This window comes from Lissotriton helveticus, chromosome 1_2 (assembly GCF_964261635.1).
Source record: "Lissotriton helveticus chromosome 1_2, aLisHel1.1, whole genome shotgun sequence".
In the NCBI taxonomy this organism is placed as follows: Eukaryota; Metazoa; Chordata; class Amphibia; order Caudata; family Salamandridae; genus Lissotriton; species Lissotriton helveticus.
This window is the reverse complement of record NC_136058.1, coordinates 289,722,059-289,748,127: the sequence shown is the minus strand read 5'-3', so window position 1 is coordinate 289,748,127 and position 26,069 is coordinate 289,722,059. Positions and strand designations below refer to the sequence as shown.

At 46.7% G+C, this 26,069-nt stretch overlaps 1 protein-coding gene across 3 annotated transcripts in view; it reads right to left on the bottom strand.

Moving 5' to 3' along the window:
- The window catches only part of BTBD19 (BTB domain containing 19), a 1,311,048-nt gene that overhangs the window by 407,024 nt on the left and 877,955 nt on the right, over positions 1-26,069 (bottom strand). For all 3 annotated transcript variants that reach the window (XM_078671753.1, XM_078671755.1, XM_078671754.1), the window contains exon 4: positions 3,624-3,683. In XM_078671753.1, the coding sequence (XP_078527879.1) occupies positions 3,624-3,683 (60 nt within the window). The remainder of the gene's footprint in view (positions 1-3,623; positions 3,684-26,069) is intronic.

Below are 26,069 nucleotides of genomic sequence, written 5' to 3'. Positions count from 1 at the left end.
CCCCCCCAAAAAAAACACAAGCAACCAACTATTGGGACAGGTAGATACAAGTTGCCAGCATTGAAAGGACAAGAAAAACTCAAGACATTATTTTTAATACTTTTTTAATATGGTCTCACTGACTGACTGACTCACTCGCTCTCACTGACTGACTCTCACTGACAGACTCTCTCACTGACTGACTCTCCCACTCTCTCACTTACTGACTCACTCTCACTCACTGACAGACTCTCACCGACTCTCCCCCTCTCACTGACTGACTCTCCCACTCTCTCTCACTGACAGACTCTCACTGACAAACTCTCCCACTCTCTCTCACTGACTCACCCACTCACTGACTCACTCACACCCCCTGACTGACTCACTCTCACTGACTGACTGACTGACTCACTCACTCTCACTGACTCACTCACTCTCACTGACTCACTCTCCCACTGACTGACTCACTCTCACTGACAAACTCTCACTGAATGACTCACTCTCACTGACAGACTCTCTCACTGACTCTCCCACTCTCTCTTACTGACTGACTGACTCACTCACTGACTGACAGACTCTCTCTCACTGGCTGACAGACTCTCTCTCCCTGACTGACTGACTGACTCTCACTGGCTGACTCTCACTGACTGACAGACTCTCACTGACAGACCCTCCCACTCTCTATCACTGACTGACTGACTCACTCACTCTCACTGACTGACAGACTCGCTCTCACTGACTGACAGACTCACTCTCACTGACTGACAGACTCATTCTCACTGACTGACAGACTCACTCTGACTCACTGACTGACTCACTCTCACTGACACACTCTAACTGACACTCTCACTGAAACACTCTCACTGACTCCCCCACTCTCTCTCACTGACTGACTGGCCCGCTCTCTCTCACTGACTGACTCACTCACTCGCTCTCACTGACAGACTCTCACTGACAGACTCTCCCACTCACTGTCTGACTCTCCCCCTCACTCTCACTGACTGACTCACTCACTCTCACTGACTGACCGACTCACTCAGTCTCACTGACTGACTGACTCACTCGCTCTCACTGACTCACTCTCACTGACAGACTCTCTCACTGACTGACTCTCTCACTTACTGACTCACTCACTCTCACTGACTGACTCATTCTCACTGACTGACTCATTCTCACTGACAGACTCTCACTGACAGACTCTCACTGACAGACTCTCACTGACAGACTTTAACTGACAGACTAACTGACAGACTCACTGGCAGACTCTCATTGACAGACTCTCATTGACACACTCACTCTCACTGATAGACTCTCACTGACACATTCTGACTGACAGACTCTCACTGACAGACTCTAACTGACAGACTCACTGGCAGACTCACTGGCAGACTCTCATTGATAGACTCTCATTGACAGACTCACTCTCACTGATAGACTCTCACTGACTCATTCTGACTGACAGACTCTCACTGACAGACTCTCCCACTCACTGTCTGACTCTCCCCCTCACTCTCACTGACTGACTCACTCACTCTCACCGACTGACCGACTCACTCAGTCTCACTGACTGACTGACTCACTCGCTCTCACTGACTCACTCTCACTGACAGACTCTCTCACTGACTGACTCTCCCACTCTCTCACTTACTGACTCACTCACTCTCACTGACTGAATCACTGGCAGACTCACTGGCAGACTCTCATTGATAGACTCTCATTGACAGACTCACTCTCACTGATAGACTCTCACTGACTCATTCTGACTGACAGACTCTCACTGACAGACTCTCCCACTCACTGTCTGACTCTCCCCCTCACTCTCACTGACTGACTCACTCACTCTCACCGACTGACCGACTCACTCAGTCTCACTGACTGACTGACTCACTCGCTCTCACTGACTCACTCTCACTGACAGACTCTCTCACTGACTGACTCTCCCACTCTCTCACTTACTGACTCACTCACTCTCACTGACTGACTCATTCTCACTGACAGACTCTCACTGACAGACTCTCACTGACAGACTCTCACTGACAGACTTTAACTGACAGACTCACTGGCAGACTCTCATTGACAGACTCTCATTGACAGACTCACTCTCACTGATAGACTCTCACTGACTCATTCTGACTGACAGACTCTCACTGACAGACTCTAACTGACAGACTCTAACTGACAGACTCACTGGCAGACTCACTGGCAGACTCTCATTGATAGACTCTCATTGACAGACTCACTCTCACTGATAGACTCTCACTGACTCATTCTGACTGACAGACTCTCAGTGACAGACTCTCAGTGACTATCTCACTGACTCTCACTCTCACTGACTGACTCTCTCACTTCCACTGACTGACTGACTCTCTCACTCTCACTGACTGACTGACTCTCTCACTCTCACTAACTGACTGACTGACCTTCACCCTCCTGTTATTTATGCCCCCCCCCCCAAAAAAAACACAAGCAACCAACTATTGGGACAGGTAGATACAAGTTGCCAGCATTGAAAGGACAAGAAAAACTCAAGACATTATTTTTAATACTTTTTTAATATGGTCTCACTGACTGACTGACTCACTCGCTCTCACTGACTGACTCTCACTGACAGACTCTCTCACTGACTGACTCTCCCACTCTCTCACTTACTGACTCACTCACTCTCACTGACTGACTCATTCTCACTGACAGACTCTCACTGACAGACTCTCACTGACAGACTCTCACTGACAGACTCTCACTGACAGACTTTAACTGACAGACTCACTGGCAGACTCTCATTGACAGACTCTCATTGACAGACTCACTTTCACTGATAGACTCTCACTGACTCATTCTGACTGACAGACTCTCACTGACAGACTCTAACTGACAGACTCTAACTGACAGACTCACTGGCAGACTCACTGGCAGACTCTCATTGATAGACTCTCATTGACAGACTCACTCTCACTGATAGACTCTCACTGACTCATTCTGACTGACAGACTCTCACTGACAGACTCTCAGTGACTATCTCACTGACTCTCACTCTCACTGACTGACTCTCTCACTTCCACTGACTGACTGACTCTCTCACTCTCACTGACTGACTGACTCTCTCACTCTCACTAACTGACTGACTGACCTTCACCCTCCTGTTATTTATGCCCCCCCCCAAAAAAAAACACAAGCAACCAACTATTGGGACAGGTAGATACAAGTTGCCAGCATTGAAAGGACAAAAAAAACTCAAGACATTATTTTTAATACTTTTTTAATATGGACACTTCTTTAGTATAACTTTTCAGCAGCAGACTTCTGTACAGCACAGCTTAAAGACATATGTAAAGTCAATATCTCTGGCTAAACACTTTTAAGTTCCCAAAGGCGAGACCTATATGCTATGCCAATGCTTGTTTTTTGTGAGGCATGGGGAAATTAAGTGATTTGTCCAGAATTACAGGATGTCAGGATGTCATTGCCAAAACTCAAACCTAGTTCAAGATCGGACACCCTCGCCGTTAGGCCAACTCCTCTCCCCAAACATTCAAAGATGGCATTTCTCCCAGGCTGCTACCTCTGAGAGTCGGGGGGCTGGTGCGGAGTCAGTCACACACACGCGCTTCGCTGTTATATATTACAGTGGTTGGTCAGTCTCTTACCTGTAGCGCCTCGCAGGCCAGCTCCACGGTGAGGGTGTCTGTGATGTACTGCACGCAGAGCTGGAAGAAAAGAGGGTGAGATATCAGAGCACAGCACTGCAAGCCACTTCGAAAAGAGTTTCAATGTACAATTTATATCCAAGGCCACTGGAATTATACAGCACAGTAGGACTTAATTACGCGGTATAGTTGAGTAAATCATGCAGCAAGAAAAGGCAAATTAGGCTGCAAATGTGGCACATTTTGTGATAGTATACTTCATTATTTTGTCATTTTTACACGTGTTAACACTGTCTGGGCATTGGTTGCACCTCATTAGTACCAGTTTAACACCCAAATATAGAAAAAAGCAACAAAAAGGTAACCAGTCGAACTTTGCACAGGAAATTCCATTGTGCAGCAACAGGCTAGAAACAAACTTTTTTTGTTAAAATCTGCAGAATATGCAGCATATGATGGATTATGAGACAAATGCGGCAAATCTACAATAAAGCAAAAACGCCACAGCCACACAATCGCATAATATCTGCGGCCCTGTTTATAGGTCACCCTAGTGGGCATCACCATACCTTACAACAAGCCGGTAACAGTAGTCACACAAACAGGAAGAACATTAACACATAAAAGGGGGAATTTAACCACTGATTGTAGCGTTCCAAACAGGATGCGTTATAGACAGAAAGCTCTTCCACACAACAGGATTGCTTCCCTCAAGCAGGAAGTCCCACCCTCAAGTAGGAAGTCCCACCCTAAGCAGGAAGTCCCACCCTAAGTAGGAAGTCCCACCCTTGAGCAGGAAGTACCACCCTTGAGCAGGAAGTACCACCATACATGTAAACGGCAGGTGAAAAACCTGCGACTGGAGCTTTTACAATTTAAGTAATCTCCCACATGAGAAACAATATATTAAGTACGCCTGCGTGAAAGCAAGGGAAATAGCAGGAAATGATTTGCTGATAGTCCATTTTCAAGCTAAACTATCAATAAAAGTATTTCAATAAGTCTGGGACAAGTCATATATCAAGGGAGATTACACTGGGTAGTGGAACGCGGCAGGGCTGCCCGCTCTCCCCACTCCTCTTTGCCTTAATAATGGAACCACTCGAGACTTGGATACGCACGACACTGTTGCCCTGAGGACTGACATGGGAGGCAGGCTGAGATGAGCATATTTCCCTTTACGCAGACGATGTACTGATATATTTAACGCCCCCAAAAGAGTCCCTGGTGGCCCTATTAGACATCATCACAGTATATGGAGTGAAGTCAGGCTATACTATAAATTGGTCAAAATCACTACTCTATTTACTACACGGCCCAGAACCAACGATTCCCCCAGACTGTCCATTACAGATTGTGACCAGGGGATTTAGGTACTTAGGAATCTATGTCACCCCCCCCAGGATAACGTATTTATGGAAGAAAACCTGGTGAGACCCCTGCAGAGACTGAAGTCGGACGTTATGCACTGGCAGTCCCTTCCGCTGACGCTACTGGGAAGGGCAGCACTTTTTAAAATGCTTGCACTCCCTAGGTTCCTATATGCACTCCAAAATACACCTTTCCTGGTCCCACTCTCATATTTTAAGGCCATCGAAGCAGAAGTCTCCTCCTTATTATGGGACGGAAAACCTACCCGAATAGCACAATCTAAATTGATACGCAGTTGGTCTGACGGGGAATAGCCCTACCAAGCGTCAAGTTGTATTACTGGGCTGCACAGCTAGCGATAATCAATCAATGGTTTCATGCCCCACACGACGACCCAGCATACCGATTAGACAGGGATGTGTTGCCAGTAGATCGACTGATGAAGGCCCTTTACACAAACAAGAGACGACACACCCTGACGGGCCCCACGGCCCACACGGTCAAAATCTGGCACACTGCACAGAGAACCCTGGGATGGGAGGGGGTGATTACACTGGCCACTCCACTCTGGGAAACGCGCCGACTGGGCACCTTGGCAAACACTAAAGGGTTCAAACAATGGGACCTAATAGGCATCACAAGAATTGGCGAGCTGTGGGTAAGAGGGGAGATCATTCAGTTTACGGCACTCCAAGAGAAGTACGGACTGGCAGACTCGGAGCTATACCGCTATATCCAAATCAGGCCTGCACTCCAAAGCGCTATCCCCACGGGCACTAAACTAGCTGACGCATCACCCCTCGAGGATAGACTCCTCACAGACCACATGGACAAAAAATTCATATCACAGACATATCGTAAATTAATAAATAATCTCCCAGATCCCACGGTAGTCTTACGTTGCAAATGGGAGGTGAAACTAGGGGAAATAGAGGACTCAGACTGGATGGACGCATTGGCGTCGGCCAGGGAGGCGGCGATCCCATCTCGCTTAAAACTGGTACAGCTGAAAGTGCTACATCGTATATATTACCCCCGCACCACGATACACAAACTGGGACACGCACTCAATTCACTTTGCCTGAGGGGCTGCGGACAAATCAGGACATACTTTCATATAATATGGGGCTGCCCAAAGATACAATCCTACTGGGAGCAAGTTTTAAATGAGATCTCGGAAGTGGGTGGGGTGGAGATCCAGACAGACCCTAAGTGCTGCCTATTGAATATATGGCAACCAACGGACCTGAAAATGGGGCTGAAAGCATGGGCAACGCTGGGGATGGCGACGGCGAAGCGAAGTATAGCAAGGAACTGGGGTTCTGGGGTGGTACCCACGCAGTTACAATGGGAGAATGATATAGACACGGCTATGGTAGCTGAAAAAGCAGTTTACACCCATTGGGGATGCCCCAAAAAATCGTTGAGAATATGGGGGAAATGGAACGAATCCCGGGGGACTATTTGTGAACCGCCGCATACATCATGGACCCCTGAAAGTAGCCCTTGACTTGAGGGGAGACTTCCAATGAGATTGTGGTCAGCAATAGTGTGGGTGGGGGAGGTGAGGGAGGGTTGTTTCAATAATGAAAATGAGGAGTGGACAGTATTGAACCTTGTGATGTATGCAGTGTCCAAAGATTGTATTAAGCTATCGCAAATGGAGAAGACTGTTGTTAATGGATGTATGTAAATTCCTGACAATGAGATGAAAATAAAAAGGTTTTCCCCCCCAAAAAAAAGAATAATCTGGGACACCTTATGGCTGCAGTGATGAGAGCCAAGAGAGAAAGGAGGTGGACACCAGGGTCGGACTGGCCTTTTGGGCAATCAGGCAGTGTCTGAATGGCTGGTCTGATAGACCGGTGTGGGGGATGATTTTTTAGGCGTATGGGGGCTTGTTTTTACTGTTGATTTCCCAAATATTACCACAAACATTGCCAACAGCAAACACAAATACATGCAGTTTCACATACCTTGCTAAATACCAATACATCATGCCTTTACAAGTTAAAAATGGTTCTGATTTGCAAACGTAGGACACTTTTTTCAACTATTTGGTTTGCTAATGGGGGCCACTTTTATTTTGGTGCCCTGGCCTGTTTTTTGTCCTAGTCCGACCTGGGCGGAAACAGGGGTACGACTTTAGAGGAAGCTTGGGTACCCATGGCCAGAGATGAGGCTAGAGTCCAAAGATCTCAGGACAGATCTTCCACCTCACACTCGAACTGGGGGCGCACCTTGGTGCAGAGCCGCAAGGACCATAGAGAGCAGCCAGGGCCGGATCCAGAAGATGCATGGAAGTCAGTGCAGTCTGTCGAGGACTGGTGGGATGTACTTGCAACAACAAGAGTACCAGAGGGTCAAAACAATAACAAGGGATGTCTGGGTAGCGGCTGAGAACTAATACTACTAGCCATATTCCAACACTTCCTAATCTAATAAAAATAAGCCAAACAAGTGTATGGTCTTGAACTCCCATCAGTCACCACTCGGAACCGCCCTTCATCATTTGGGGTTCCAAAGACCCACACCACAAACTGCCTGATGGCACACAGAAAAGGGCCTAATAGATGATAAAGGGTCCCTTCAGTGGGCAGTGTGGGGTCACTTTTTCGTCAGAAGTGATTGATTGTAGATATATATGAGTGGTGTGGCTCATGGGGTAACTAACTAAAGTGCAGTGCAAAAAAGCTGTGAAAGCAAAAAAAGAGAAGAAGGTGTAGTTAAAATTGGTTTGGGAAGCAGAAAACTATTTTATTCGGATGTAGCTTCCAATGCCAAAGTTAAAAATAGCACAGACAGAGGAAATTTATAAACTGTCTAGTAGTGGAGCGTGGTCAACATGTTTCAGCAAATGATGGCCACTTGGCCTTGCTTTCTTCAGGACCTTGTCAAAAAACGACTACTGCTACTGCACACAGAACCAAGGAGTGAATCAAAATAAAGAGAAACAGTGTTCTAAGAAAGTGAAACAAATCAGATACTGGTATAAAAGTCACCTGGACCTCCTAGGTGTACTCTTCCGTATCTTCTTACAGATTCGGTTGTTCACCGATATGTAAGATGTGCAGACCTCACCCCACCTGGCTGCGGCTCAGGACAAAAGTGAAGCACCGCTCTTTCCGTCGGTACTCCAACGCGGCAGCGGAACTTAGCGCTGCCGCGGGTTGAGATCGCCACTGACGCCATTTCGCGCCAAGACCTTGGCCACGCCCACTCTTGCCAGGCCACGCCCACTACAACCTACATTAATGTGCATTCCCCGGACGCGCAGCGGGCGAGCGTCAGCGCGCCGAAGGCGCACCAAAGGTAAGCCCGACTGCGCCCGTCCGCGCCAGGGGCCAGCCAAGCTGGCTATTCTATCTCATACTCGGCTGACTCCCTGAGGGATCTACAACTCCCTAACCTTGCGCCCTCCCCCTCCACCATTAGACGCATCTCCATGACCGGTATCACTTTGTCCGATCGGCGCCCCACTAGTAGGAGCGTGCCCCCTACCCAAACTACCGAGAGCAATACTACCATCAGGGTCCTCTATTTGAACACCCGCTCCTTGGTAAAACATCACGCCGACATCTTCATTCTCCTATCCAACGAGAAACCGGATACCCAGCCTGCCCTCGATTCGCGAACCAACATCGATAAACTAGAAAGTGACCAATTTGCCCCTTTAATCAAATTCCCCCCAACCAGACACCACAAGTCCCACAGATGGTTCTCGGACGACCTCAAAAAACTCAAACTGAAGGTACGTCAGCTGGATAGGACATGGAGACGCAACTACTCTGAACCAGACAGACTGCAATACACCTCGGCTCGAGGAGAGACTACAAAATCGCAATCGCCTCAGCTAAATCAGCCCACTTCTCCAACCGAATTTCAACCTCGGACAACAAATCTAAAGAAATTTTTAAAATTATGAATGAACTTACATCTGATGACAGAACCCTCCCAGGCCAAACCCCCACCCAAGAAACTTGTGACGCTCTCAATCTTTTTTTCACTGAAAAAATTAATAAAATCAAAGCATCGATCCCCACTGTCCCTCAGACCACTACTTCTGACACTCCCCTCAACAATTCATCCATCTTCACCGAATTCCCCCCCATCAACCCTGCCTCCCTAGCACAGCTTGCGTCCCGGATAAAATCAGGCTCCCCGAATGATGGCTGTCCACCCTCAGTCCCTACCGGAATGCATTTTACCTTTACTGAACGGCTCGCTCAGCACAGGTACTGTCCCCAGCTCATTCAAAGAGGCTATCTTAGTCCCGCTATTGAAGAAACCTGGCGCGGACCCAGCTGAATTATCCAACTACCGCCCCATATCGCTTCTGCCCTATCTTTCCAAACTACTCGAAGCGCATGCCACTAGATGCCTCTCCAACTTTATTGAGACCTCTTGCTACCTGGAGCCTAATCAGGCCGGCTTCAGGCCTTCCTTTTCCACTGAAGCTGTCATCCTAGCCGTTCTGGACACGCTGAGGAGAAACGCCGACTCGGGGACCCTCCTGGACCTCTCGGCCGCGTTCGACAAGGTTGATCATAACATCTTGCTTCACCGTGTCGAACAGTCTGGTATCCAGGACCCGGCCCTCAGCTGGATCCGGTCTTTCTTGTCTGGTAGAACTCAAGCCGTCCGGCTGGGCCCCTACACAGCACCCAAGACCCCCACGTCATGCGGAGTTCCCCAGGGCTCCACCCTGTCACCTTTACTGTTTAACCTTTACCTTTACCCCTACTCCACTCACTCCGTAACTGGGACATCACAGTTTATAACTATGCTGATGACTTGCAGATCATTTTTCCACTCAACTCCCCCAATGCGGTAGATAACTTCCACTCCGTTATGCTTCACATCCAAGATTGGATGAACTCCAATCAACTGAAGCTGAACCCCGGGAAAACGGAGCTCCTTCTCCCGGGCTCCAGCCCCTCTTTTTGGGGTAACCAGTTCTGGCCCACTAAACTGGGCCTTCCACCAACCCCCTCGAACTCTGTAAAGAGTCTCGGCGTGACCATCGACGCCAAACTCTCCCTCCGACCCCATGTCGGCTCCGTGATTTCATCCTGTTCCTTCCAACTCAGAAAGATTCAAAAGGTCAGCCATTTGCTTCCCCCACCGGCTCTGATCCAAGTAATCATCTCTCTTGTGCTCTCCCGCTTGGACTTTTCCAACTCCATCTATCATGGACTTCCTAAAACACTTCTCTCCCGCCTTCAGGTAGTCCAGAACCAGGCAGCCCGCATCATCTTCAAATCTCCAAAATGGCAATCGGCCAAACCCCTGATGCACAAATTGCACTGGCTGCCTATAGAACAGAGGGTGGCCTTCAAGCTGGGCTGCCTCACGTTCAAAGCCCTCCACTGCACCAGCCCCGCCTTCCTGACCTCACTCATCACTCCTTACCGCCCAAATCGCAATCTACGCTCTGCTCATCTTCACTCGCTTGTCGTACCCAAAACCAGAACCAACAAATTCGGTGGACGAAGGTTTGCCCTCTTGGCCCCGAAGTTTTGGAACTCTCTCCCCCTGACCATCAAATCTAGCAGCTCCCTCCTCCTTTTTGGGAAGCTGCTCAAAACCTTCCTCTTCCCCCCACCCTGCTAACCTTGCTAAACCCCCAGCCTGTGTTTCACCTCTGTCCTATAGCGCCAGGAAACCCAAGTGCGCTTTACAAATCTCGTTTAATAATAATATTAATAATAATATGGGTTAAAGAGGGACCCTTACAGTAAACTGCAAGAGCCGGTCTCAAAACCACTGGTCATGCACTTAGGAGTTCCACCAAGGAGGAAGGATCCGGCAGGACCTCAGGTCCTCGGTCACGCCAACCCGCGGCTCAGGTTCACACTCAACAAACTGTTTGAACAGTTGCGTTCCCAAGAATCTTCAAGAGCCTGCTTTGCTGGGCTCTTAGAGATCTGACTATTTCTTGGAGATTTCCTGGAAGTCACGTACCACTGACTTGAGGGGCCGGACGGAGGGATGGCTGGACAGAGCTTCTCTCTTTACTTTCCAGGTAATGCACAATGCAGTACAACAACATCTGAGCTGGAGCACCGAAGGCAAAGGACCCCCCAGGTCAGGACCAGAAGCGAGGGCTGTGCTGTAACCTCCCTTTACTGACACACAGCAGCTATAACAGCATTACAGAAGACAGACCTGCATTTCCTAAAATAACTGGAGACGAATCTGCAAAAACCCAGGACACCAATAACAAAACCTCCATGTCATTTAATCTCCTTTAGGTTCCACTTTGTCCTCTTTCTATGCTGCTTTTCGGCCAGTTGACTACTGAAAGATTTTTCACTGGAGTTTTGTTTGTACTACTTATCAGTATTGCTTAAAGTCAGGGGAGCTGTAATAGAGTGTACTGCAGTTTTATGGTGGCAATATTGCAGTTTATGTCAGTTTTTTTCTAAGCTGGCACAACTTTGTTAGGATTAAGTGTTACTTGTTCCTTTCAGGGAGTGCCACTCACCCCAGCACCCAAGGGTACGACTCGACTTATCTTACGTTCAGGGTTCTTTCGCGCCTGGTCCATGCCCATCGAGGAAGGGGCGTGGTCCTGTCCTGTGAGATGACAATGGTGGTCAACACTTCCTGTGACCGCCACATAGCTGCCCTGTAGTTCGGACAGTGGTGGCTCACTGCCATGCACTATAAGCGGGCATGCTGTCGTGAACTTAGGAGACAAAGCGCACATCAGCGACGGCAGTCGAGCAGACTGGTGGCTGGGGAAAGGCTGAGAAGTGCATTATTGCATCACAGGGTAGACCTAGGCAGCCAAGCAGTAGTTGTGCCCAGGAACGTCTTAGGCTCCCAGCAAGAGTTGGTTTTAAAGGGTATTCCTATCGCAGTTGCTTTTGTTTTTTTTCTGCCCTTTGATTCTGAGGGCCTGGGTAACAGGAGTGTTCCCACAGGTGAAGGGGTGGTTGTTTGCTGCAGTGCACTCCAGTAGTGCAGCAATCCTTCTGTATTTGTAACAGGGCATTGAGCAGAATGGCTGCAACCCATCTGAGTCACTCGGCAGGCGGGAAGAACTGTCTGTTGCAGAACATACCACTTTCACTGCGGTGTGAGGCAATGATTAACTCTGTAATCTGGCCTTCATGTGGTTTCGGCAGCAGTGTGAATGTTTGCACAAATTGTCTAACTGACCTAGCCTGAATGGTGGGTGACAATTGGGCAGTTGACTCATAAACATGCAAAGCCTAGCACCCGGAGAGTGGCACAGAGACCTGAGAAGACTTTGGGCTGCATTTCCAGCACCCCCAAATCGATCTGGTGCTCTCTACTGATGAAGGAATAAGTCCAGAAACACATGTCTAGGGTTACACAGCACAGGTTGCACCAACAAGGGTGAAAATGTAAAGACTGCAACTGAAGCAAGTGTTATCATGCACTGCATTTCCCATGATGCATTGGGGCAAATGGAGTGCTGGGACATGAGAAAGTGTGTTCCCACCCTCCTTCTGTCAATCAAAAGAGGGGGCTGACAAAGTACTCCATTGCCTTTTAATGCTAAGAACGGCCTTACTGTCCTGTAACGATCTACCCCGAAGAGAACTATTGGTTGAAAAGTAAAGCAAACCAACAAGGTCAAAGGAGTGTTTGAACACTCGAAGGCCCAGAAAAGAGGTGGACACCTTGGCAAAAGAGGACGCTGGGACTGATGGACATAGGCCCTCAGAAAGAAAGAAAGAAATCTCCATAAAACAACGTATCTTTCACTCAACCGGTGTCGACCAAATTCTTGTGTGTAAAACATTGTAGTATCTGTACTATTTACCTTACACGTGTGCCCAGTAACTGTTTAATATATGTTTTCTAGTGCCAAGGTCTTGACTTTGGCTCTTGTGTGAGGTTTAGGGTTTTTCCTCAAATACTGGATGCACCGTGAGACATTTGACCACCCGACCATTCATCTACCCACCATACACACTGCTGTTAGAGCGCCATCGTCCTGTTCTCCCTCAAATCCTTCGCAGGCCTTCATAGGCCCTCAGAAGATTCGGACTTTGGCTATGAGAAGGCAAAAGGGAGGCCCATCATATAAAAAGAGAAGATATTATTAGGATTATTGGAAAGGGAGATGTCTGCTTCGGAGGAACGTGGGGGCCACACAGCTGGGCACCCCCTGTGTATGTCTGACCTGCAGCAGCCTAGACCTTAGGACTGGGTTTTAAGACCTCATGTGCAGTATACGTGCAGGCTATATTATGGAAACCAATTCAGAGGATGCACCAAGGTTTAGTAACCTCAGCTTACAATGTCCCCAATGAACTGGAGATCGACCACACAATGTTTATTTTCTTAGGAAACTTTTTCGCGAGATGCGTAAAAAGACAGAGATCCCTCATGCAAGGTATGCTAATACTAACTGCTAAATATGACAGGCCCACTTGCACAAATTCTAGATATAGCAACGGACGTCAAAGATAAAAGCATGCAGATAACCCCTTGGGTACCTTCAGTGTAGGTGCAGCACGGGGTTTGTATTCTCTCAAACACAAAGTAAGCTATATCCTCCAAAAGGAGAAGACATCTGCTTATTAGGGTAAATCCACCATATACGATGCAGGAGCGATATCGCAAGCCTTTTACAACGATTTCCGCTCCAAGCCTCACTAGATGGATCAGATGCTTTGCTCCCCTTTGATAGGAGGGCCATGGCCCCCAAGGTGTTTATGGTGGAAGAAAAGTTGTAAGACATTTTGAGGGTGGTCCCTGAATTGCATCTGTTAACAGTTCAACTGTAAGTCAGTTTTGCTTCTTTAGTAGTAAGCAAGCTTGAAAGAAGCACACCCCTCTCCCCAGGTTCTAGCATAGAATGTAAAATGTACTAGCTTTCATGAAGAAAAATATAACTTCTATTGAGGATACAGAGGCGAGGATTCTATGTCAGGACCAGAGGCGAGGATTATGCTGTACTTTCTTCACTTTTATTATCAGCAGCCATGTTTATAACAACAAAGACTTAATTTCCCATAACACCTGGGAAGAAGTCAACAACAAAATAATGTCCAATCAGCTATATCAGAGAACACACGATAGTCCTTTGTCTCTGTTGCTGTCTCCTCTTTATTCGCTGCTCCTGCAGTTGAGATCAGTGCCTTCGGCATCCGGGCCACTTCTATATTGTTATTTGGTGATTTTCTTACAGTGTTTTCTGATTATTAGCCCACTGTATTGTTACAGAGTGTTTTCTTTTGCAGCACGGCCATGGGAACACGTGTTGCTCCTCTGCGGCCACTTTCTTAACTGATTGCGCCCTTCTGCGCTGGGGTCTAACGCGGTGTGGTCCTGCGACCAACAGGTCACCACGTTGTGTAGGTGCACAGTGTTTCTCGTCTTCTGAGCTGGCGCGTTAATCCCCTGAAGCATATCAGAGGCAGCGCGGCGGGCTGGGAGCTTGACTGTTTTGCCCCAGAAGCCTGGAGCTTTATGCCCCTAATTGGGGTCTGTACGGTGTACAGTCATAATATCGAGTCAATTATTTCGACTGGACAGAATATCGAGTAAAAAATATAGAATGGACATAATATCGACTAGACATAATATAGACAACAAAAATATCGACTAGAGAAAATTAATATCGAATAGAATGGACATAATATCGAATCAAAAATATAGAATGGACATAATATCGACTAGACATAATATAGACAACAAAAATATTGAATTTAAGGTAAGTTAATAATAATTTTTATTTTTTGTGTAATATAAGTCTGTAGCGGGTTGTGGGTTTATAGGGGAATAGGGTGGGAAGTAATTTAATTCTAATTAATTAAATATGTTAATTTATTTATTGATATATATTTAGAATTAATTGTTAATTAATTATTAATTGGTAATTAATTAAAATATAATTGGTAATTAATTATAATTGATTAATTGATAAATATTTTAATTTTAGTAATTTATTTTCTGTAGCGGGTTGTGGGTTTATAGGGGAATAGGGTGGGAAGTAATTTAATTATAATTAATTAAATATGTTAATTTATTTATTGATAATAATTTAGAATTAATTGTTAATTAATTATTAATTGGTAATTAATTAAAATATAATTGGTAATTAATTATAATTGATTAATTGATAAATATTTTAATTTTAGTAATTTATTTTCTGTAGCGGGTTGTGGGTTTATAGGGGAATAGGGTGGGAAGTAATTTAATTATAATTAAATATGTTAATTTATTTATTGATATTTTTTAAAAATTAATTGTTAATTAATTATTCATTGGTAATTAATTAAAATATAATTGGTAATTAATTATAATTGATTAATTGATAAATATTTTAATTTTAGGGTTCAGGGTCAGTTTTCAGTTTTTGGGTAAAGGGGTATTTTTAGGGTTCAGGGTCAGTTTTCAGTTTTTGGGTAAAGGGGTATTTTTAGGGTTCAGGGTCAGTTTTCAGTTTTTGGGGTAAAGGGGTATTTTTAGGGTTCAGGGTCAGTTTTCAGTTTGTAGGTAAAGGGGTATTTTTAGGGTTCAGGGTCAGTTTTCAGTTTTTGGGTAAAGGGGTATTTTTAGGGTTCAGGGTCAGTTTTCAGTTTTTGGGGTAAAGGGGTATTTTTAGGGTTCAGGGTCAGTTTTCAGTTTGTAGGTAAAGGGGTATTTTTAGGGTTCAGGGTCAGTTTTCAGTTTTTGGGTAAAGGGGTATTTTTAGGGTTCAGGGTCAGTTTTCAGTTTTCGGGTAAATTTTAAACATTTTCTAAAATGTTATATATGTTAATTTAATAATATGTTTAAATATATATATATATATATATATATATATATATATATATATATATATATATATATATATGTGTGTGTGTGTAATTTTTGGTGATATAATTTTTTTAATTATATAAATTATTTATTAAAATTATATTTTTTTAATAATTATTTCTAAGTTTATATTAAATATATTTATTACTATATTAGTTTTAACTTACTTTTAAGACATTTTAAAAAATCGATATTTTGACAGTCTATATTTTTGTAAGTCGATATTTTGGAGTCGATATTTTGGTACTTACCTGTTTGAAGATAGGGAGTCGATATTTTGTCAATCGATATTTTTGACTCGATATTTGTGTATCTCGATATTTGTGTCGTCGATATTATGTCAGTGATCCGTCTGTACATATAACACGTTTAGTGCTTACAAAGGTTTGTGTTCTCCACTTTGGCCCATGCTAAAATAGTAAGTCCTGGAACAGACGTGGGTGCTAGTGGTGTCCTGCAGGCTCAGTCCTGTCATTGGGCCAGTTGCATCCCTCATACTTGGCTGGGAAACCCCCACCTCATTAATATACCCTCTGACTTTGACTGGAGCCCAAGTGCCATACATTACTACCCTTGGTCAACCCCAAAACAATACTATTCAAAATGAGTGACATAGAAGAGACCTATACAGAAGATGATGAGGTTACCTACGTCCCCATGGATGACGACTTTTGCGAGGTGATGGACAACTAAAGGCAGTTACTCATGCGGTGGCTCCACGGAGCAGAAACGTCTGCAGTACACTGATCGCTGCTTCAAATCCCTCCCTGGGAGGGAAGGCACCCTCTGGGCCCTGCTCCCGCTACCTCCGGGGACGCCTGACCAGCCGGCGCTAACTGGATATGGCTAAGGACGTCAGTGTCCAGAACCCTGATCTCCCCAAAGGTAATGTCTGGGTGGGTCCAGAGGGCCATCATCTTATTGGGGAAAGCGAACTGTGCCATCTCGACAGAGAGAGGCTGCTCCCTCCTCATAAAGCTATGTACAATTTTATAACAGTAGGGAACGCTGCGCAAAATAGTGTACATCAATATGTTTTTCTTATATGTCAATCTAGCAAATGCTCTAAGGTGGAGATACAACTCCTGCCATGGGTTGTAACAATAGGTATACAATGTATGCCAATAATTTTCACAACAACTCTCAACCTGAGCAACTCTAGAGAATATAAATGTCCAATCAATAATAGCTTTCCGAAATGGTGCAGTTTTTTGTATCTTCTTTATTTCATCCAAAATAGATCCAGTCACTGGGTACAAATGATCAAGTTTTTCTTCATATACAAGTAGCCAACTGATCTTGCCAACACGTGTTTCGTCTGGCTTTACAGGCAAAAGACTTTGTCAAGGCAATCTTACTATATTTTAGATTGGATATTCTAATAGATAAGATTCTCAATAGCGAATTCCTATTATTCTGGTTCTATATTTTTCACGCCCCTGACCAGCATTCAGCGGCTGATTCCCAATTAAAATTGATAAAGACCTCGACTCAAAGTGTTTCCTCCTCTAGGTCTCTCGTTACGAAATTCAGAGTATATGTAGTTCCCAAGTATTAAACCCGCACAAATATAACGCGTGTTATTACTGCTCTCATCGGATCTCGGCGTCCAAACTGGGGGATCTTGTGACCTCGGAAGTTGGCCCCATTGCACAAAGCAGTTATTTGACGACTCTTTCATTCAGGAACTTGGTAAATTCATAGCAACATATAACTCGCTAGACAAGGCCAACGCATCAATCAAGCACATCTTTATGCCCCGGGTTTTCACCAGGGCTGGTCAGGGAAGGGGGTGCTTGGCCGGCTGCTCACAACCGCCTAGTCTTGGCAAAGGCTACACCAATTGAAGAGGACACTAACAGGATGCCTCTAAATTTGGCAAATTCAATCCCACCAGAGGATACCCCCAGACACCAGGGTTTAAGGGGCGGCCACAGAGGAGGTGGCAACCATGCCTCAGCTCAAGATGAGTGTTCATCTTTTCCCATAACAGTGCCTGGGGGGCGGGCTGGGGGTTTTGTTCACAATTGGGCAGCTCTCACCTCTAACTCTTGGGTACTCCAAACTGTGCAAGGTTTTCATATTAAGGGTGGGCATAGTCTGCAGAGTACCACTACACGGAATTCTGCAGAGTTGAACAAAAACTCTGTGAACTCCGCTCTGAAATTCCGTTCCGCCTCATCCCAATTAATACAACAGAAACCTCACATACCTTTGATAAAACAACAAGTAACTCTATCTTTTCATGCAAAAATGCATATAGTCATCTCACAAAAGTGATAATGAAAATACAGCAAGCAGTGAGAGAGGTGATGATTTTGGGATCCTCCCTAGCCTAGATAGAGAACCAAGCAGATGCCTTGAACACAAAAAGCACATCATGCTGAATGATTCGGTGGTGGTCCCATCCTCCTAGGACCAACCCAAGCACAGTTTTGGGCAAAAATACAATCCCAACCGATGGCCCTGCAAAGCATTATGGGACGAGATTCTAGAGTGCAGTGAATATTGAAGTAACCAATATCAAAACATTCCTTGAGCGGCAGCGGCTCTCCCGGCTCAGCTGAGAGCTAATACTATAAGATTCCGATTGTCTCTAGGTTGCATCATGATCTAGCCTAGTACAAATAACATCAAGGTGCAGTTTGGCGTTTCCTTATCAAAAGTGATGGGGAGATGCTCTCAGATGTCTCTAGTGCAGCTTCTGTTCATGTTGTCAGCCTTTGCCAGTATATTTCACAAAATCCATGACCTCTCGCAGGCAGACCGCAGTAGTCGCATACAGTGATCTCCCTCTTGGTCACCGCCTTCTTCTTTAATATATCTCAATGTCACATACTAATCCCCTTCTGTCTTGTGTAGATCTCCTCTCTTATCCGTATACCCTTGAGATCACAGCCTCGAATGTGTTGATGAGACACAGCTGAAAAAACACATCGTGCACAAGCAAAACCAATTCCAGGACATATGAGCACGTCTGTCACGGGATAAAGGATGCCAAGATTTTTCCAATATGTCCCCCTGCTTCTTAACACTCAAAGTAGCAGCTACTTCTATTCTAAATAGACCAGTTTTTGAGTTCTATGTGACTGTAAAATGATTCCAAACGCACAGATCAGCCTGTGGTGACTGCTGGTACCTCTGCTAATTCAGACCCCAAATCCAATCTCCTCCCTCCCAAAATGGCTCAGAAGTGGTGGCACCCACTGTTATCTCCAGATATGACCAAGATACCTCATGGTCCTTTAGTAAGTACCAGCAGTCAATCACTTGTCCCCAAATTATTCAGTATGACGTGGCATTTGGAAGAAGGACAAGACTCAAAGACACCATTCAGAAATCACTTTAGTTCCGACAGTCATGCTCAGTTATAGTCTTTCATTATGATGAATTACCCCTTCATACAAAGCGCATTTTATGTAACAACCCAGCCTTAGTTTTTGTTCTGCTTGCTAGTGTGACATAAATCCTGAAAAACAGAGGTTAGGAGGCTTTTCTGAAAAAAGACAGACTGAATTGGACAGGGATAGTGTGCACCACCTTGGATTGAACATTGAAACCCGGCGAAAAAAGTTCTAGTCTATGACCATGTCAATTTAACTTCAGGTAGGAAAGGACAAATCCATCATGCATTTGAAAGAAAGGTTGGCAATCTTAAAAAGAAAGTTCTTTCAGACAAACTTGGGCCAGGGAGGATATGAAATATTTTTTTAATGGAATTGAAGCAAAGAACATAACTCACAGTCCTTGGGTGAACAAGACAGAGAACAGAACACACAGAATAAATTGCATTGGACATGTCTAAAGTTGACTGTGGTCCAAAGCCCCATCCTTTGGAATGCTTTTGGATGTTCATTGGCCGAACAAATAATTCTGTGATTCCCCTAGCAGTTCATTAGCCCGCCGTATGATGCTGTGACGCTCCTAGCTGTTCATAGCCCATTATCACGCCTCTCTGATCTTTTTGGCTGCACACTGGATCTCAGCTTGGCAGCAAGTTCACCCCTCTTGGTCTCAAAGTCATCTTGACTGGCTCAGTTATCAGCTCAAGACTTAATTATGGGAAAGCCATTTATTTAGGGATATCAAAATATAGGCCAGACTTGTTTAAAGGGTTTAGTTACAAGTTAAAAGGTTTTGCCTGGCACCTAGCCTCACAAGAATAGTCATATGTCCAAGAAAAGAAGAGTCCTCAATTGACTCCTGGTAAAAGACAGAGTTAGGTTCAGATGGAGGGCTGTAGAGTCTCTGGGTACCATCAGGAGAAAATTAACCTCTGCTTCCATGTCCATGGCTGAACTGAGCATTTGTTTCCAACAACCTCTCCCTTCTTAAAGGAATGAGGCTGTAGACTCAGCCTTGTGGGAAGGAGAGTGACCTGGTAGGACATTCTTCTCAAGGAAAACAGGCATGACCCCAAGCCAGCTTTTCTTGTAAAGCCTTCTCATTCTAGCTTCTTTCTGCAGTAACATCATCCTAGGTGGCACCTACAGACTATTTTTGTATTAGGCACATTAGCAGTACCCTTATACATATGCGTACACTGCCATACCATGCCATTATTCCATTGGCACCATGGTGGATAGGACTTGCGTGTGTTTCTTTTATCCTTCATGTCGCTGACCTCAAAGTAAAGCAGCAGCCGCTTTATCCTTTGGACAATATCCATTGCTCTGTTTTCAGGTGTGCCTGGTACCTTTGCGCCCATCAGAAGTGCCGTCACGTTTAGAGCCTGCTTGATCATCGAAACCAATGGCAGCGGAGAGAGGAAAGCGCCACACACCAGACTGGTAGCAATTTCAGAAACTACGATATCTCTGTCGCTATTTTCGGCGTCAATCAGAATAACTGCTGAGGGCACACTGCCTCTGTCCATTATGGATATCTGGTGAGGGGCCCCTGCCTGGCACCATCTCCTGAGTCTGAGGTGTGTCTGGTATGTGTTGGTATCACCTTGTAGGCCTGTGGGGTGTTAGGTACCGTCTGGCAGGCACTGCGCGTTGTTAATAGATTGTGGCGTCCGCACACAACTGTGGCTCTTAACACATCTGTCTGTCCTCACATTCATAGCACACCTCCCAAGGGCAGCACAAAGAGGCTCTCAAGATAAGCAGCAGAGGAAGGAGAGAGCCAAGGACCGGGTCTGGCTGATAGGACCTGGGAGGTGCTAAACAGGAGATAGCTGCTAAAATCCGCAATGGAGCACGTGCCTTAAAGGCGGGAGAAGATGACTCCGGCATGGTGGACCTGACGCGGGAGCTTCTGAGAGAAAAGGTTAATGTCATCAGGAACAGTGAGATTTGGTTAACTCTCTCTCTTTGAGATGACAGCAGGGCTTGCTGTCACTCAATCAAGCACTCTCATTCTATTTATCTAAGAAAGTTCTCGAAAGCTCGGGAAGAAAGTGTGGGTTGTGACACAAGACATCACAAAAGGTGTTGAAAGGGCAGTTCTGTCTGCCCCAGGACCGTCCTGCAGCTGGAATTGGGAGACCCTGAGCTGCATGACTCGGATGGGACTGCTGCTGTGGTTTCAGACTAGCTGGAGGGCGAAATGCCACAAAGCACCAAACAGCAAACGGTATAAATGTCAAACTAAAGTGGGTATAAAAAACAATCCCACCTACTGATGAAAAGGTAAGGTTAACACAGACTGGAACTCCTCCTCACATATCCATACATCTTCAAGAAGAACAAAAATATATATGAAAGCTTGACGAATTCTAATCTGAAATCCGGAGACTTCATCTGAAAAAGAAAAGCACATGGCACAACAATGCGTGGTGGCCACCTGCTGGGCCTTTAGTGCAGGGTTTTCCCCATCTCTTTCTTTACTGCCAACGTGTATCTAAATGGCCTGGATCTCAAGTGGGGGGGGGGGTGCAATGCAACCATGATGGTATCAATCGTAGGAGACCCCAAGCATCCGGTGCGTTAAGAGGCTGCAGCCGTCAGCCTTGCCAAGACCAAGATGGCTGACCAGGGATTGAGCAACGTGAAAGGGAAGTTGTGGGCAAAGCGTTGGAATGCTTCTCCTGCGTTTTACGTTGTACCTTGTGGAATGGAGAGATCCTGCGTGTGCCAGGAGGAAAGACCTTTGGGGACTTTGTCACATGCACACGCTCGCCAGCCGGCAATTGTGCACGTCACTGCCATTCAAGCACCTCTTGCAAGTAGCCTTATCAACACGTGGAGTGGGACCCGTGGGGGCGATGCGGTATCATCAATTCCTCTTGCCAGTGCAGAGCTGAACGGAGGATGCCATTTAGTTAGGCGGGAACTGTCTCCATATTCCCTCACTGAGGAGTATAGTGCGCACTCTGGGATTAGACCTTTTCCATCAACCACCATGCAAAGAGCTTTGTTCAAAATGTACATGAATCTACTGGGTTAGTCACTGGCGGAGGGTGGAGGGGGTCAAGAAGTGATCCTGATGTGTCCTCAGATACAATTCTTGGATTTGGATTTGACCAGCATGGCCAACTGGAAGAGACGGTTTTTGGGAGCCGGTGGGCTAAAAAGGCAGTAGCCTCTTAAGAGCAATCCATCAGAGGTTACCACCAATTCATTTTTTTAAATAAACAGTCATGCCAGAAACTGGCAAGCCTCTGGCATGTGGGATGGCAGGTGATGTATGACAGTCATCCAGGAGCTTTGGCAGGTTGTCTAAATTGCAGGTTGAAGGCAGCAATATATGTGAGACCTTAGTGTCTGGCAATCCACCACGACCTTTTTCTTAGTACTGCAGTGACCTGTTCATGTTTCAAGAAGTCCCTGGACCAATTGGGACAAGTGTTGCTATGCATTTCCTTATTTTATCATTTATTTGCTTACTCCCTAGGCATTTTTTAAAAGCATGAAAGTTATTATATATGAATAATATAAACATATTATATTTGTATACTTATATATTATAAGATGGGGGGCGGAGCTTGCCAGCAACCATGGCGGACGCGTGAGCTCACTGCTCCGTATCGCAGCACACATTATTATCCTTAAGTGATCCGACACCAGTGGTGTAATTTTGGCGAGATCGAGGCCCTCCTGCTCCGCTGACCGCGAGGGCTTGCTCCGGTGGCTGAAAGAGGCAGCTCTGGATAATTACAGGCAGCGAAGGAGGAAGACGCGATCGGCAGCTGAGGAGGCCGAGAAGCCGCGGCCTAGAGTGTTGCATAGCCCGGGCTGCGTGACTGTGCGTGCGGCCATCGCGAGTGTGCACACCTGCGGAGGGCCTGCTGGAGACCTGCACCTACCCGACTGGGGCTGTGCTGCTCACTGGGGGGGTGAAGCGGATGCCCCCCCCCGCCCCACCTATCCTGCCACCTCCCGAAGCGGCGAGAAGTGCCTGGTGTCAAGCTGCTCCTGAGGCCTGCAATTGAGAGAGCCTGAACAGCCCTGAGGCGTGACGCGGCCGGGCAAGGCCTGCCCAGAGAGTGATTCCACGAGGAGGCAAAGCCACGGTGGCGGTCCCCCCCACACGCACGGCGGATTGGAGGCAAGTGCGACATACCACCTATATGGCGGGGGCCCCGCACTGACACGCAGAGTGTAAATGAGGCAGCCTCACTGATCCCCCTCATTAACTGCGCAGTAAGCACCGGCTGACTCACCCGGGCATTGCCAACCACCACAGCGCAGCACAGTAAGCGACAGCCACCCACACTGTATCTACCTGCAAGTGGGAGATCTGCCATTGCACCTGCCTAATCCTGCCTGAGTCACCCACCCTCGTGCGGGAGGTGGTAAAAGAGGAGCCTGCAGCAACAGTGTCACTGAGCGGGGTCCTCCCCATAACGGGCAGAACCGGTCTGCGCACCGAGAAGCACAGAGGATACGGAGGCGGCGCAGTGACCTGCATAGCTACTGACAGAGATACTTCTACCGTTCACAATACTGGAAGGTGTTGGGAGCTGTGGGGAGTCTGATATCCGCTGTCTTAGCACAAACGGAACGCTCCTTATTGGCGGTTCTCCTGGTGCTCCACGACATCGGCCAGCGCCATGGGGAAAGGAGACAGGACCCAAACCAAACTCACCTTTGAACAGCGCAGTTCCAAATCGCTGGAGGCTAAGGGTGCGCACAAAACCCCCTCGGCTGAGGGAGCGGTCACTACTGAACATTCTGATATCAAAACGATGCTCTTGGCCATGGAAAAAAGTCTACAGAGTACCACGACGTCCATAGGAACCAAGATCGACGCCCTGACATACAGGATGGACCGTCCACAAACACGCTGAAAGGTTAGATATGTCTGAAAGACGTCTCACGGAGGTCGAGGAAGCACAAACAGAACTGGACACTGATAATAAAAAGATTGAGAGGCTCATGCAAACCCTACAGGAGAAAACAGAGGACTTGGAGGCCCGCTCTCGTCGCTCTAACCTACGCATAACGGGCCTTCCGGAGACGACGCAGACGGGAAACATGGAAAAGTTTGTGGAAAAGCTCCTAACCACACTCCTAGGCGACGATGTCTTCTCCCCCATATACACGCAAGTCAAGTCAGGCTCACACGGATTTACTGCTAACCTACAATCCCATTATAAGTACGATGGCTAGTACACATCAACAAGGGCATAAAGACGTTCCTTCTTTGTTCCGTGCTCTCACTTGGAATGTAAGAGGGCTGAATGACTACCGCAAGGTAAGGAAAGTGCTTAGCCATCTCCAAAGACAACACGTAGATATTGCGCTCTTACAGGAGACACACCTGCCACTGACCAGTAGAATGCTCGGTAGTAGGGGGCTAGTGGGTAATATTGCTGCTGCAGGCTGCACGACTCACGCTAGGGGTGTGCTTACATGGGTGAACCCTGGGGCGAAGCTTACTCTGACCCCCCTGAGAGCGGACCCAGAGGGACGATTTGTGATGGCACATTGTAAGGGACGAGGGTTAGACTTTGTCATAGTAAATGTATATGGCCCTAATTATGACTACCCGACTTTTATCAGACACTGGCAAACATAGTTCGCGACTACGACACCACGCACATCCTGTGGGGCGGGGATTTTAACTTGGTATTTGACCCGGCATTGGACAGATCGGCTGGCCCTCCGCGCAGACCTTCAGCTGCTGCCCAGCTCCTGAACACTTTGCTCATTAGTCTACATCTGGAGGATGTCTGGAGGTACAGACATAGCGCCCGGGGGGGGGGATACACCCACTATTCTGCCTACCATGACATTCATACTAGAATCGACTATTGGCTGGCATCCTCAACTATGATAGGCCGTGTAAGGGAATGTAAGGTCCTACCGTGCACTTTATCGGACCACTCGCCGCTTCTGTTGACTCTGGAAACCCCGGTCAGGACGATTCCCCCGTTCACTTGGCGATTTCCCCCTTATTCGCTCCTTGACCCGTTATTTCGAGTGGAGCTAGCTGAAGCGATAGAGGTTTTCTTCGAGACCAATGTGGGATCAGTGGACGATTTTCACACAGTGTGGGAGGCCTTTAAGGTCTATATAAGAGGCATAGCCATGTCTAAGCAGTCCAGTGTCCTTAAGTCCATAAGACAGAGGCTGGCGGCGCTAGAGCTACAGCTCTCGACTCTTGAGGAAAGACAACCAAGGCAACCTGACTCTGCAGTTGCGGAGGAGATAAAGTCCCTTATTGCGGAATTTAATGAGGAAGCAGACAGGGAGGTTAAACATATGGGCAAATACGTTACAGCCCGAACCTATGGCGAGGGGGAGAGGCCTAGCTCGGTCCTCGCGAGAATATTGAAGGGCAGGAGGGGGAAGCCCCTGGTAACGGAATTGAGAACTGCAAGTGGCCAGACCACCACGGACGAAACAGAAATAGCTGACACGTTCAGAGGTTTCCACTCAGACTTGTACTCCTCCAGGGGTGGAGACCTCTCCGAGGACATCTCCGAATACTTGGAGCACCTAGAATTGCCCATGCTCACCAATGCACACAGGGAATTTCTTATGCTGCCAATAGCGAAAGAAGAAATTATGGAGGCACTTGCTTCTATGCGGTCGGGAAGTGCGCCGGGAATAGACGGCCTAACTGTGGACTTTTACAAGGCTTTCCAGGAGCAGCTGATCCCACACATATCCGTACTATTTGATAACATCTGTGTGGAGGGGAACATGCCACAGACCATGAGGGAAGCGCTGATAGTCACTATACTAAAGCCAGGAAAGCCACACGACGAATGCAGCTCCTACAAGCCGCTTTCTCTACTAAACGTAGATACTAAGTTGTACGCTAAGGTACTAGCGACTCGTTTGGCACTCTTGGCTCCAAATCTAGTGGCTCCAGAGCAAGCTGGGTTTATTCCAA